The 15,586-nt window shown below is 45.5% G+C and overlaps 1 protein-coding gene across 1 annotated transcript in view; it reads left to right on the top strand.

Moving 5' to 3' along the window:
• Positions 1-15,586, top strand: part of LOC131264200 (protein outspread) — a 204,974-nt gene that overhangs the window by 162,646 nt on the left and 26,742 nt on the right. Inside the window, exons 6-7 of the mRNA XM_058266489.1 lie at positions 8,034-8,177; positions 14,710-14,763. Coding sequence (XP_058122472.1) covers positions 8,034-8,177; positions 14,710-14,763 — 198 coding nt within the window. The remainder of the gene's footprint in view (positions 1-8,033; positions 8,178-14,709; positions 14,764-15,586) is intronic.

Genomic DNA, 15,586 nt, shown 5'->3' with positions numbered 1-15,586 from the left:
TTTGTTGCACATTTTTGGTTACCTTTCTTATGCATCCCCTTTTCGCATCTGTTTTCGATTTGCTGACCCGCTGGTTGGTAATTTTTTAATCAATCGAAATCGTTCGCCATCGAACCGACTTGACTCTGGTGGGGAGTCATTAATCATTTTAAAATTTCATTTTCGGGGGGAAACTTCGATCGATCGAAACTGATCGCTGTTTCCTATGAAATGGGGTTTCAGCTCGTAATTTTTATTTTAGATTCTCCGAATCCACACCTCTTCAATATTTTATACGCTGGTGGAAAGTTCCATTTAAGAAACAATGGTCCTTGGATGAAAAAATCCCAAAATCGAACGTTCAGACCAAGGAAATAAAAAAAAGTTGTATTGATTTATTCCTCTGATGGATCGATACGGCCATATTTGTCAAAATTATTGACACTTTTTTTATTGGTATTTGCATAGATTGGATAAACCATAACGAAGGCTTTTAACTTGGGTTGCAACCCTTCACTTCTCATGTTTAATAATTGAGTTGTTTTTCTCCCAAAATTATTAATGTTACTGTGATCTTAAGCTAAGATAACCTATTAAAATTGTGCGAAGTTAAAAATGGGCTTCGAAAGGCATCCCTATGATTATGATTTCTATCTTAAACAAATTTGACAACAGAAAAACACCCTGAAAACGGTTAATATTGGTTTAAAAAAACAAAGGTATGTTCAGCTTGTTTCCACTTGTTATTCAAACCCTGATGCTCGAAGGGTTCGACATTTTTTGCGATAAATAAATAAAAAAAAACACATACATCCCTTCACGTCGCATCGAGACATGACTTTCGCAATGCGTCAATGCCGCCGCGAGATTGCTGAGGAATTCGCGGCTTTCTGAAAGATGCAGGTGTTGTTACCCGTGCTTAAAACGCTTCGAGTGGCATGAACCACCACGTGCCACTTGTTCCACCGTGGCCCCCCCCCCGTCCCCGCTTCAACCTTTCCGAAATTATGTTTGCGGCAGGCTTCTTTTTCCACGCCAAACGACCGCTTCGTGACCGCGAACGTTGGTCAAGTGTCCGTGCGTGCGTGTGTGTGTGTGGCGTCGAGAGTATGATTTTGCTTGTTGGCAGATTACCGTGCCAGCAACCAACGAGCAGGAGAACAAAAAACATCCTAAAATATGTGCCCAGTTCCTCCACCCTCCGGCCCTCTTCGCATGACACCTTCGCCGTCCGCTCGCTTTGTCGCCGGAATTGTGCCAATGTGCAATTAAAAAGCCTTGAAACACAACCGCGGCGATTCCTTTTTGTGGCTCAGGAGCGCCGGCGGGAGGGTGAGGGTAATTATAAACGGCCGATTATCAGCGCAACAACTTTTATGCTCGAAATGTCAGACACACTACTCCACTCCCTCCGCCGGCCCCGCGGGGAAGGAACTTTTGTTTTCGATGGATTGGTTTTTCGTCGTCGCTGCCTGCCGCTCCGGAGTCGGTTGGCTCGGACGAAGGATGACCGGTTTTTCGGTCGCTGGCTGATCCCCATCTCCTCCCGAGGCAGGAGGTTTGAATGTTGAAACACTATTTCTGGCCCGCCCGAGGACAGTGCGATCGGCTTCTGGTCCTTAAAAGGCAGACACTATCGTTCGCGCCGCTCCTTACGCACAATCGCAGGTGGAATGACAAAGGATTGTCTTGAGTCAATCAAAAGAGTCGAAACAACGACTAAAATGTCTTTGGCACATAATGCCATGGGGTGGCGTCAGGCTCCTAAATCAAACATTCCCTTAGATGGTTAATCAGGCGCCACGATCGATCCTATATTTCAAACCTAAATGGTAAAAATAATTATAGATTCTTAAAACAAACATGCATCATGAATTGTGATCTGGTTTGAGAAATGAAACGATCTTTCAAACGATAAAAGTATGTAATTATTTCGTTTTCAATTTCAAATCCAATTTCAATCATTATTTTTACCTAGATTGACGCCCGGTGATGCTCGGTTTAGAAGGGATGGCGAAAGGAGTTATGGTTTATTCGAGTATTCTGTTTTTATTTAATAGTTACCATTATTGCATATTTGAAATGATTGATATTTCGTATTAATTCCGCATGTTGTATGAATCTTGCTGTATTACTTTTGGTCAATATGTCTCTTTCGTTGACATATGTCTCTTTCGCTGACTTACAGTTAAGCCCAGCGATGAATACATACGCGTATTGGGGTTTTATGATTCTAATTTTGTGTTAATATCAATTAAAACTTAAATTGCTACCATTATAAGTTGCAGACAATCATTGGCTAGTGCAACACAAATTAAGATTTTGTACATTTTTATTTAATGTTAAGAAATGTAGAATGTGCACATGCTTGTTTTGTTTCTGTTGATAAAACTGAGTTTCAAAAGTAAAATTTAGATGAGTTTATTAAAAAACAGAAATCAATCAAATCTTCAAAAACATCTGAAGTATTTAAACATTATGTTTGGACAGTTTCTGAATTGACGGTTCAGTATTGGTCGACTTTTTAATGTCCACAAATTTGTTTTCCAATAAATAACCTAAAATACATAATAGATTTGGTATCTCAACTAAATCCTTTCACGTTCGAAATAATTTAATCCACGTCGTAACAAAAACACAAAAATTATCTGATCCTCTCATTGGGACATTTTCTACTTGCTAAATGAAAGCGAGTGTTGGAGAAACATTCTACATGGTTCGAAGATGCATCGTTAAAGATTTTCGCTGGCACTTTTGGCGTTCGGCACAGGAAGACGACCCGTTTTCACGATCGGAAGATGCAGTACCGAACAAGAAAATAGCAACCCCACATGACATCGCATCGTCGGGACGCTCTTTGGAAAATTGCCAACAAGATGTTTTTGCCCTCCCCGAGCCCTTTTCGAATTTTCTCCCCAACGTCGCCCGACACCGATGTTGTCGAAGTTTCTGTATGAACACATACACACACACCGACCGAAATGTACAGACGGAAGGTCTTGCATATTCCAAAATAGAAGTAAAAAAACATGCATGACATCTTTGACACTGACACTGGCACTACCGCGCGTTCGTTTTGCTGCCCCGAGCAGCACGAGACAAAGATGATAAATTAGCTTTTAATGAAGCCTAGGCGGGCGAGCACCGCACACAAACGCAGGGGGATGGCAAGGATGGAGAACCTGTTCATTCGTTCCAGAAGGGGGCTAACGGTGGGAGGAAGGAAAGAAGGAAAAACCAAACCCGGGCAAAAGGGCACACTTTGTGCCGAGAAGGAAGCATAGTGTTTGCCAAAAATGAAGAAAACTTATGCCACCGACACATGCACAGGAAAGTGGTGGATGGTGGTGAGGGAGGAGGGCATTGGAAGTGTGGAACATTGCGCATCCGTAGACGATCACACCTCGCAAGGTTCCCTTTCGTTCGGCAACGGATCGCTCTGCGGACGGAGCGCGGTTAGCAGGGGATCTAAGGAAGCACAACCAAATGCGCATAAGAGACCCGGTTGCGGTCAGCGACCCCACGCGGCATGCTGTGAAACCATGGTCCGGGGGAGGGGGAGCGTACGTCGAAGAGAGGCCGGAGGTTTCACGAATTATGAAAGTGAAAACTTGTCGCGCCCGGTTATGCGATTCGGTGTCCGTGTCGTGTCTCTCGCTCGGGTTGCATTCGCCGTTCGCGTGCATTCGTCGTCGATGTTGATGTCGATCGGTCTCGAGCTGCATTCGCCGTTTGTGAGCTCCAAACACCCCTTCCCCTTGCCTTTGCCACTGCGACATTGGTGCTGGCGACGGGCTGTCTTCCGCAGCAGTATCTTACCGGCCAGAACGCTGTATTACATGCAGCCCGAAAAATCCCCCACGGCGAAGGCGACCCATGTTTCCGCGGCGGTTTATTTATTCGCCCAGTCAAAGGTTCGGATTCTGATTAGCGCGAATTTGCAGCGCGGAGAGATAGAAGATAAATCGATAAAAGGACGACAGACACGGTGTCTGGCCCTCTGGGGAGCGGGATTTGCGTGCGCTGTCTGGGTAGTTTATGCATCCGTTCCTTCGGCTGGCTGCTTTTCTTGGTTTCTTATTTCGTTTTGTTATTCTTTAACCCCTATCGAATGTTTCCCTGATTGTGGTTTTGTGTAATTCGTCGCAGATTAGATTTCACTGTTTGAATTATTTTATTTTACGAATTAGTAATGTTCTTGTGGAAACGAACTTCTAATACGATAACATATTTATTGCGAAGATTTTGTTATCTTATCCTTCCTTACAAAACCGTTATCCATTTTTTATCCATTTTTCACAGTCGTTGTTTTTTTCTTAATTTTTAGTTTTGAACATTACACTGTTTTTTCCTTTTACTTATACTTTATAAAGCCCGATTAAATCTTACTTCTTGTAACGTGGAATTATTCAACTTTAATATTTTTACTTAACAAAGACGCCTTGTTTTCAAATATTTGCATTAATTTCCTTCCTGTAATACCATGTTTTTATCACAATAAACACGGATAAAGTCACTTACTAATCCGTTCGCGATTCCTTGTACGGTTACATATTTATTGCAATGATTCTGGTATATTTTAATTCCTGACAAAACCGATCATTTATCTTATCAATTTTTCACTACCAAATTGATTTTCCTTTTTATTGTATCTCCACCAGTCCCTCTTTTATTTATTTATTTTGTAGTCAATCACTACCGGTATAGTGATTGACTACAAAATCCAAAACTTATTCAGTTTACTTTAATATATTTACTTTTCAAAATCCACTTGGTTTCGAACATCCATTATTTTCTCGGTTTAAAACTATGTTTTATTACTATAAACACTGTTTTCGAATATCGTCCGATTTTATTGTGCACTTGTTTTTTCTCTGTCAAATTGAGTTTCCTTTCGTGTTCTAACACTAAGCATCGCTTCTTCAGCCTCTCCTTTTAGTTTCATATAGTTAAAGCTACGGTTGAGTATCACTATACCGGTCAATCGAAACTTATTCGATTTTTTCAGTATTTCTTTTTTGTTACAAAGTCGCCTTGGTTTCGACTGGTTGGATGCACTTCCTATGTTTTAAATCATGTGTTTATCCACCCAATCATTTTCAACCGCGTAAAACAATTCCCCACCGACAGCCTTTTTTATGTTGTCGATAAATAATAGCTCTTAATCGTCGATGGTTTCGTTTTCCATTTTTTTCAAGCCATGTTTTCCCGCTTGTTTCCCCGTGGTTGTCTTTTTCGTTAAATCACTACAATAATCATCCATCCGGTCACTAAATTAATTCCTCGCGGGGCCAATCCTGACCTTTGGCTGCACATCCTCTGCGCCGATTGGTGCGGAACAAAATTTCCTTTAATTAATTACAACCATTTTTCGTGCTGTCCCCTCCGTCCCATCGTCTTTGGGTGTATTGTTCCTGTGTTTATCTTACTTCCATGCATTATTTCGCCGCATGGTTCGTGCTGGGCGCTTCCTACAATGTTGCCGGGGTGAGATTTATCAATGGGCACGGCGTATCGGGTATTCCTACCCCCCTCCGTGCGGTTGCCGTTATCCTTTTCCGATGCAATATTTATCCCCCCTCCCATCCACCCTGATGACCCACACGTGGCCTTTCCTGCGGTTTGGAGGATTGGACTTGATAAGTTTCGCGTGTAATTATAATTTACACTGTCACACCAACGGCCACAATCACCTACTGTGCGCGTGCGGTGTGTGCGATGTATGTATGTGTGTGCGATGTTTATTTTATTTTACACAATAACTGAAAGGGTCGGTTAAAAAACCGCAAACACCCGGTTTTTCAACCCCCACCATTTCCAGTGATACCACTTTGGCCCATCATCAGAACGGGGCGATTAATTTCGCCTCCCTGCGCGTTTTGTTCGGAGGGTGGATAAGTGCATTTCGCTATAATATGTACGTCGAATGTTCACAACATCTTTTTTATTTGTTGTTGCTGTTCACTCGCTTCGATCGCTCCATCGGCAATGTGTTACAATGTTGCACCGTCGTCGTCGTCGTCGTCGTCGTCGTCGTTATTGTGCCACACGTTGGCACCGGCGGCAATATAAACCTCGCCCACCCCGCAGCATTTTCCCAGCCCAGAAAGCATGCAGATGAAGGAGCAGATGCAGTTGGAAGGGCTAGCATTGGTTGCGCCGTGTGCTGCATTCGATTGCAACGCTCATTTATCAATTGTATGATAATTGCACCGAACAAAGCGCATCCGCTACGGCGAATGGTGGAAAAGCTGGCTAGAGTGTGTGTGTACGATCGTGTGAGGCTAGTTTGCCCAAAGGAACGGCGACTGTTCGCCTCGCAATGGAGCAAACGTTTGTGTGTCTCTGCGATCATAATTTCTTCAACATCGAGGCAGAAACTGTGCTTGCAGAGGATGTCTTATATGCCGCCGTCTTAAATGCCACCTTCAATGAACGCGAGCGAGAAGCGACCGTGACGACCGGGGTTTGTGTTGTCCATTTCCCTCGTGATTGGAATTTTCCCCCTCCCCCACCCAGACGAGATGGGCTTAAATGCTGGATGATAATTTTCCTCGCCAAAGCTCCCTCCCCTGGCACGCCACAAATGTGCCAACTGCCGGTTCAAACAATGCGTTCTAAAGTGCTCTTGATTTACGGTCACACCTTTTGCCCATATGCTACAATTATGTAGCGTTCAATCGTCGGTGGCAGAAGATATATTACATGACCGGTGTGACAAGCTCCGAGAGACATCCAGACCAGGACCTGCGGGCGTAAGGGGTATGCGCGCCGTGTGTGTGTGTGTGCGTTATTATGTGTAATTAGAATAAAATCGAAACCATCACTTTCAATGCGAAACCGATTCAGGCAATAAATTGCTCATGATTTTCCTCTGTTTGCCGCTGACCACACAATCCAAACAGCGTTACACTCTGCTTCCAGTCATCTGCAAAACCCTTCATAACGATTAAATTCAATGGCAAAACGAACACGCACGCACACGCACAAGCGCCTTGCCGGACCGGGTGTTAAAGTGTGGAAAGCTTTCAGTTATGAAATAAAATACGACATTTCCAATCAGAATCAATGGAGTGCCATAAATTGGCCTCGCGGTAGCCAGTTAAAGCGGCGACTCGGAGCTGGGGCGGTTTTTCTTATGCTCCGTGTTTTTTTTTATTTTCCTCCGTCCTCTTATCTGCTCGCTGCAATTGCACGTTTCATTGCACTTTCCACTGGAGTGTGTGGTGGTGCCGCGGTGGGAAGGTAATTATGTAGCACTCGGTTCGGGTTTGCCTCGCAAAACTGTCGCCGGCCGTAAACACTCTCTTTAAAAACGGTGCGATTTTATTGCGGATACAACGGATGGGGTCACTTTTCCGGCGCTCCGTGGCGTAGCAGGAGTTTTAACAAAGTTGATAATGATCCCCCTCTCGCTATCGTCAATCGAGTTCGATCCGTTGGGGCCTACGGGGTGGCGTCCAAAAGCGCCCAAGTTGTCGCCGGGGCGACTATTAATAAAAGTGGATCGTAAAAAAAGTGAACAAACATCTCCTGGTTGTTCTATCACCGTTTTATAGCCAAACGCGCAACTATTTTGTATCCATTTTCTGCTCGTATTGGGGAAAGGGTAGGGGGTGGCAAAACCGAGGAAAAGTGTACCGCAAATGGACCCGATGCACTTGACTAGTTTATAGCTCGATTTAGTGTACTTTAAGCACCATTCCACGTTACAATGTAAATAAAATGGCGGCTGGTTATATATAAACGAGTGGCTTCACATGTTAATTTTGTTTCTCTCTTTCTCTCTCTCTTTCTTTTCTCTATTTGTTTTTCCCTTCCGTGCACCCCCACAACGCGTCTCTTGCACCGATCGTTTCCCTTTTTTTCCTGCACCTTCCTTCCCGAAATCCTTTCCATCCCTATTCCTCCACGTGTGTATGTGAATGTGATGCACTTTTCCTGATACCCGTCGCTCGTTGCATGGTGTGTGAACCCTTGTGTGTGCGTGTGTGTGTGTGTAACTATGCATGGTGATGGTGTGCACCGGTCGCCCTGGCGCTTCGGATCAGCAGTGTACAGCGAGTCGCAGGCGCAGATTTCGACCAAAAACGGCACTCCGGCCGCACGAGACAAGCTGGCGCTGCAGCTCGACACTGGCAAGGCCCAGCCGCGGCTTCGCACCCGCCATCGATCATCGGTGGACGTCAGTGATTCAGGTGAGTCCGTAGCTTTTCCCACATTTTTTCCGATTTCGGTTGAGTTTGTTATACATTTTCTTGTTCCTATTGCACCTGATTCAAAACGCGCCTCGGGTTGGTTTATTTATGCTGATTGCACATTTTCTCACCTACGCATGGAAACCTGTCACAAAATAATCACCAACTCCCCCTTCACCAACCCGACCACTCACGCACCCTGAAGCCTCATTGCAGTTTTGCACTCGAATCGAGCAAACATGAAACCCTTCTCCCCCTTCGGGCAGAAGGCCGTCGTGTAATGTGTGATAAAATCAATTTAAATTTGTCATGAGCTCAACGGAATCCACTTCTTCCGCTCTGGTCGTTCTGACTCGTTGCCGAGAGTGTTGAACTTCTTTATGGCCGTGTCATGTGCGTTGGCCTTCGGTCTGCGCGTCGGTGCAGACAAGTGTACCATTTCCGAGCCGGTACCACAAGTGCTAGAAAAGCGGTCACAAATCACGACTGGAAGTGTAATAAAACTCCATGCAGAGTTCATGGTTCATTACAAAGTACAAAGACGTAGGTCGAATTTTCCAAAGTGGACGGCATGAAGATGATTTGTTTATTTGTTAAATAACTCAACGAAAATACATTGTATTTTCAAATTGTCAAAATTTGTATTTTCAAATTTTCATCAATAAGTAACTAAAACTTATGTTAACTGGACGCAACATACATGTGTTTGAGCATTAAAATTAAAAGTACAGGGTTTCGATCTATATAATGGAATGTTGCAAGTGATAGAGGAAAAGTTTCAACGACACAGGGGATATAGACAGGCGCATCGGGGAACTTTGCAATCATACAGGGGAATATTGCAAATAGCAAGGAGAATCGTGCAAACCCGTTGGGGAACTTTGCAATCGATTTGGGGAGCAACCTATCAACTATCAACAAAGCTCATCGTTTTTTTGTTTTTTGTAAGACAATGATGTTTCTGTCGATAATAAAACGTTTCATCGTTATTTTCAACTAAAATACAAACAATGTCGTATTTTTTACCTTGACAGACGAGTAGAAACAAGTGGATGAAAAATTTGAAGGTATTAATTTCATTAGAATCAGATGACTAAAAGATGAGTAAAAATATACAGCAAATAATATACTTTTCTTGTGTGAACGAACCGAATCAAAGTAAATAAACAAAATTAAAACAAACGAGGACTTTTGTTAGGTTGACAACTTGATCCCCAAACCGGTTGCAAGCCTTTCTGTTCGTTATGCACATTTCCCTTTGCTGTCCGACATATTCCCCTATATGGTTGCAATGTTCTCTCTACCGGTTGAAAATATCCTCTATGATTTTAAAATGTTCCCTCTACCTAATGAAACATTCCATTATATAGATCTAAACCCTATATTGCTCACAAGTCTAGGCTCATAACGATGGTTCGGAGTATCGATCTCTTCTTGGATCACTTTACCAATAAACACTATCTGCGCTACCAACCAATTTAATTTTTCTAGTCCCAGAAGCGGACAGTAAGAGTGATAGGCATGACTTCATATTTTACAGTATTTGTAATACAAAACTTGATAAAAATCTACTAAAAACCCCATTGATTCCTGATTTATTTAAGAGAGAGTATCTCTCGTCGACGCAACCGTTTGCATTGTGCATGTTTGGCTCATTAGGCGTACAATCATAGTCTGTGCCTGCGTGCGATATCACAGCCGACGCCTTTTCTCCACACATTACCAAGGCGTGGCGTGGCATCGGAAACATTCTTTCAATTAAGTAGATCCTATCATCCGAACCGCGGGCAGCATAAACAACGGCAAAAAGTATAGTGTTTTAATTTGAGCTGTTGAGGAGAAAAAAATCATTTAAACCCCGGGACGATGTTGATGTTAAGCCTCCCGGCCAACTCCCAGTGATGATCCTTAAGATGATCGTTGCAACGGTGGCCCCCGGGCAGTTCGATCTCAAGGTTGCGCGAGAGCAGCTCGTTCTCTAGTCATGGCTAAAAGATGAAGATGAATGATTCCGAGTGGAGTGCGGTGTGCCGCTTTGCTTTGGACCGCTCCGGGACATTTAGCTACGCCGCCGAACGAACGCCGTTGATATCGGCAGGATGGGTGTATACTTGGGGGCCAGAAGAGAGTCCAGCATCCGGACACCACCACCGTAGGAAGCAAGCTTATGTGGCGAGCAGATCAACTACTCGCTTCGGGGGGTATGCGCGCGATGGGCTAATAAAATGTTACGTCCCTTCTGCAGCAGCAGCAATGGCAGAGGGATGGTTGGCCGGTTAAGCGGTTGCACACGGCTTCCCTGGGGTTTGACACGTCTCCACCGCCAGCGTCATGACGCCTTATGACGATCGCACGATCGCTGCCGTTCGCGATAGGCAACGCGATAGTGCAAATCGTTTGCGCGCCGCTTCGATCGATCGCAACCATTATTCCGCAACCTCCGCCCAAACCGCCGTCGACGGCGCCCGATACGTTTCTTATCGGAAAGCGTTCCCCCCACACCGATGCGCCGTCGCGATCTTCGCCCGCACCCGGACGCACAGGAGGAGTAATTACGCATAAAACTTAATTAAAATTAATGAATTTTATAAATAATACACTTTATTGGCACGCAAGCCCGCACGTCGACGCGTTGCGTGGCGTCTCGATCGCGCATCGGCGTCTGGAGAAGCGAGCGAATTTTACCTCCAGCGAATTCATCCGCCGACAGGATATATTCGACCGCAAGATTCACCCGACAAAAGGGACCATGTTTTGATGGGCCGATCGTACCAACTTGTCGCCGAGCGCCTGGTGGACACTCGTTCGTGCCAGGACGACATTAAGCGCGCTGCCCCAAGCCCGGGCTGCTAATCATTTTCGATTAACATCGTCATGTTGACCCGTCGGCATGCGATGCATGGCTGCGTAACACAATCTCCACCGGAAAGCGTCCCGCTTTTGATTGATCGGACACACCGGCCGGTGACGAGCCGGGGTTTTTTTTTTTTGCGAAATTGGTCCCGGAAGGTGCGTAGAGAATCTCGTTCAAATCATCATAAATTATGCGCAGTGCCCTCGGGCCCCGCACCGCAGAATGGACGGTTAATTTTAACGATGATTTTTATGTGTTTATTTCACCGTTTGCGTGTGCGCGTGCGTTTTGTGGCGCCTGTCATAAAAAAAAAAGATATGTGGGTGTTGAAAGGAAAGGAGCCTTTCTGATTGGCACTTACCTTTGTTACGGCCTTCTTAAAGTAAATTTAAAATAAAAATATTTACAACCAGAAATATAACTTGATGCAATATTACAAACACATTTGCTTCGCTTCCACCTTGTTTTTCTTTGAATAAGCCCTCCGATTTTATTGCCCACCCCAATCACAATGATTTGAATACTTCAATGCACGTCCGATCACCGATATACATCACACGCTTTATTGGCACGTTTTTGGCATCGATCTGATCAAACTGCCTTCACGATCAATAAAGCAATGTTTAATGCCCCCCACCGTAAGCAATAAAGACAATCCGAATTCACATTCAGCACGCTCGCCAAATCCACACCCCGATCGGGGCACGGTAAATAAAGACATAAAATCATATTCGTTTCACACACGACGTGCAATTCACCCGACGATCGTGCGATCCGAGCTCGAACTCCTCCACGCCACGCAAAACTGCACCTAAAACTGCAACCCCGAACAATCATTATCCCACGATCTCGCCCATGCTGGCCTACGCATACACACACACACACACACGCATACAAACTGCAGACGTATTTGCCACTCTTCGCCAACAACCGCCGAACCCGTTGCGTTGATTGTATGTTAAATTAATAGATCCACATCAAGAAATCGCACCGTCAATCGACGAAATGTGATCCATCTCTGCATCTCTCCCCCCGTCCATCCGTCACGGCGTCGTCGGCCGCCCGATTGGCCCGCGGCCACAAATGCACCACTGGCGACCGGCTCCCGCGAAACCGATGACAGGGAAACAACGTTCGGTTTGATTGAGGGTCGATGCCGATGACGATAAGAACCAAAGGCAAGGTAGTCCAAGGGGTGGGGTGGAAAAAAGGCAAGGATGAAACGCGTCCGGCCAACAACGATTGTACAGGGTGACCATTACCATGGCTTCGAAGAACAACGGGCGCACTTTTGCTGGTGCTTGAAACCACGCCAGCACGGCTCATGAACGCAAGCGGGGGCAATATGATGCTGCTGGACTGCTGCACGACTTTTCTTCCATTTTTTTTTTTTTCAACCCGCTTCCCTCTGAGAAATATTCTCGGCATGTCGGCAAAGTAATTGATACCACGCGAAGAAGCACCACAGTGGATCGCGCACCGCGCAATCTGGATTGCGATCAACTACTGACGAGTTGCAAATATGTCTGACTTCTTCATTTCAGTGGGTGGACGATGGTATTCGGTTAACGAGCACGTCTGCAAAAGATCAAACCAAAAAGCCATTTGTTTCCCAGGCAGAACGTAAGCGACATTATGTTGTCCTAAAAGAGTACGATGAAATTTTATAAATGCAGTAGACTCGCGATTGTTCGAGATAATGCGTGGCCCAGCTTCCACGGATAGGTCAAATTCGCGGAAAGTTGCTGGAATGATGGATGAAATGATGAAGAAATATTAAGCATTTTCAAAAGCAATAAGGAAATCAGCAGGTTTGGAAAGCTTGTTATATTTTACACTAATATAAAAATGCATTTCAAAATAATCATAAAAAATAATCCCGATTGAATCATTACATTCCGAACGTGCAAAGCTAAGCACAAAAAATTTTTTGTCAGGTTCGTCGCTTGATGCCAGTTTTTGCCTTCTTACGTACGGTTGAAGTCTTTCGTTTCGCCACGTGTTTTGTCCTACAGTGTCGCTCATTTTTGCAAAGTTTACTAGAAAAAAAAATCGTATAAACATACTCACGCATACTCGCACACCCATTCATATCCTCGATAACGCTGGGCAGACGCGGCCAGGTCGTTGATCGAGTAACGATTTCACTTTCATTTCGCTGCTCCCATCATGCTTCCTGTTTCCCAAGCCGTCGTCACAGCGTCCGTCACCGGCTGTGGAGTGGACAACTTGCGTCCCCGAGATAGGAGACGATAGAAGGTAGCAGCAAGACGTTCGAAAATAGAGTCGATAAACGATTGATTGAGTCCCGGACGGCGCTGTTGTGAAAAGTGACCACGATGGTAGTGGATACGGAGCGACTTTAATTAACAGACTGTCCGAAAGAAACCCAAATCCCGCACCACAGGATGGGATTATTGTATGCGTGTGTGTGTGTGTGTGTAATGTGGGACGTAAGTGGGATTTCGTGTTTATCTTAATATGCGTACCACGCCACGATTTGCGTCAACGTTTTCCCTTTCGATAAACTGCCCGGGACACCGCGGGTTTGACATTCATTCAGTTTTAAAACTTCATTCGAAATTCACCACGAAATGGCGGATGAAATTGTCTCCCCTCTGCACCGCGCTCATCCCTACCTCCGTTCCGTTTGTCTTTTCGGCAAACGTTAATGAAAGACGTAGGACTTTAATGCTCACAAGCGGAAGCAACCCTCGCTTTCTTCTCGTTCCACCGAATCACGGATCGTGTTCGATTACTTATCGTCGTCGCTTCGGACGCGTCTGATTGGACGCGGACGCGAAGGAAAGTAAGCACTTATGTTTCCGCAGACAGCGCGTCGTTCGCACAGACTCAGGCTCCGGCTGGTTTACCTTCCAACGAAACGGCGGTAATTCGGATGTTCGGGTGCCTACGCCAGGGACACAATTTCGGTGATTAATGGCTTCCGAACGATGTTTCTGGACCGCGCGTCCGTACATTGTCGCATCGGTTTCTCCGTGCGGGAGAGTCTTTCGTCTTTCGCTTCGTGCTTTCCCATCCCACCACCACGGCCACTGTTTATAGCTTTTCAGCTCGCAGGTTTGTTTCCTTTGCCCCGCCGTCGATCGAGTTGTCGACCGTTGTCAGCCATTACCGGCGCGGCAACGAATTAATCAATGCCCCTTTTCTGTCCCTTTAAAAAAAAAAAGATCGGCTGTTTTCTCACGCGTTAATCGACTCGAAGGTAATCGGCTCGTTGGGGGGACAGTTGGTTTTGCCCTTTTTTCCTTGTCGCTTGTCGACATCAAGTGTCTCCGTGCCGAGTGGTCGGTGGAAGCGATTGCTAGAATTATATATGCCTATGTAAATGTCAACTGTTTCCCTTTTTTGGTGGGACCGCGGTGTAAAACTAGTCCCATAAGCCCGATTTCCTCCGCTTAATGTTTAGCATCCTTTCATGAATATTAAAACCGTCCCGACATCGGATGTTTCACGATCGAATGCAGCTAATTATTAATCAACATTGTGAACAAAACAGTGGAAACATGGACTAACATTAGTTTTGTCCCCATCGTTTCGACGGAAGTGATAAGCATAACTTCTTAATATTGAAGCTTGATGTAGATCATTCGTATGCAGTATTAGTTTTTTTAGTTCCTTGCCTAACTGTTTCGCTTTCTTCTCCTCTACTTTCAGGTGAGCTAGACGACATCGACTCCGGGATCGATTCGCACATTGAGTCCGGTGCAGGTAATTGTCGATCTTACGATCGGGCCGTTGGCACAAATATTTAGACCGACCGACGAATGATCTAGTGTGGCCATGAGTTTTATTAACTGCTTCGAATGTTATCGCGCTTGGGGAACATGCTCCCCATGGTCTCGTTGTACCGATGCCACCGAAACATACACGAACGGGCGAAATTAGTTGGGAGGGGGGAAGGTCGTCTGAAAAATACCAACAAATTACCAATTGCGTTTCGCAAACACAGCCTCCTAATGCATTCCTGCAACGGTCCGGCACCCCGTTCGATGCCAGCCTACCTCCGTCCGGCGAGCTTTAATTACTTTTCTCTTTAACGTTGGTGCAGTTCTCTTTTTTTTCGTTTCGTTTCGTGTCTTGCTAAACAACGCCAACTTCCCCCGTGGTTCGAAGTCCTGTTTATTTTTGCACTGATTGCTGTTGCACCGTACGCAACCGTTAGCGCAAATGACCGTCCGCGCAAGGCCCTGCTTCGCCAAAGGAAGCGGCGGGTTAAGGGGGAAGGTGGTTTGCAAATACACACGATTGCGCCATCACAAACGCCACATCGCTGTCGAAGGGAACGGATGTAACCGTTCGACGTCCGTCCTGGACTGGAGCGGGGAGAAGAAAAAGAATGGGGCCGGAAAGCGGGGTTCGGCTTGGCCTAATGCTACCGATTTTTCCGATCGCCGACAAATGAGGCCCTGCGTGTTAGAAGCGGTACAGCAACCCACTGGCGAACGCCTCGGGGATGCGCGCGCGAGGGTGGTGCGCTGTGTTGGGACCCGGTTTGGCTAATGATGCCCCTCTGCGCCAACCTGTTCGGTCG

The sequence above is a fragment of the Anopheles coustani genome, chromosome 2, assembly GCF_943734705.1.
Source record: "Anopheles coustani chromosome 2, idAnoCousDA_361_x.2, whole genome shotgun sequence".
In the NCBI taxonomy this organism is placed as follows: Eukaryota; Metazoa; Arthropoda; class Insecta; order Diptera; family Culicidae; genus Anopheles; species Anopheles coustani.
The sequence above is the reverse complement of the archived record's forward strand: the minus strand, read 5'-3'. Positions and strand labels throughout refer to the sequence as shown.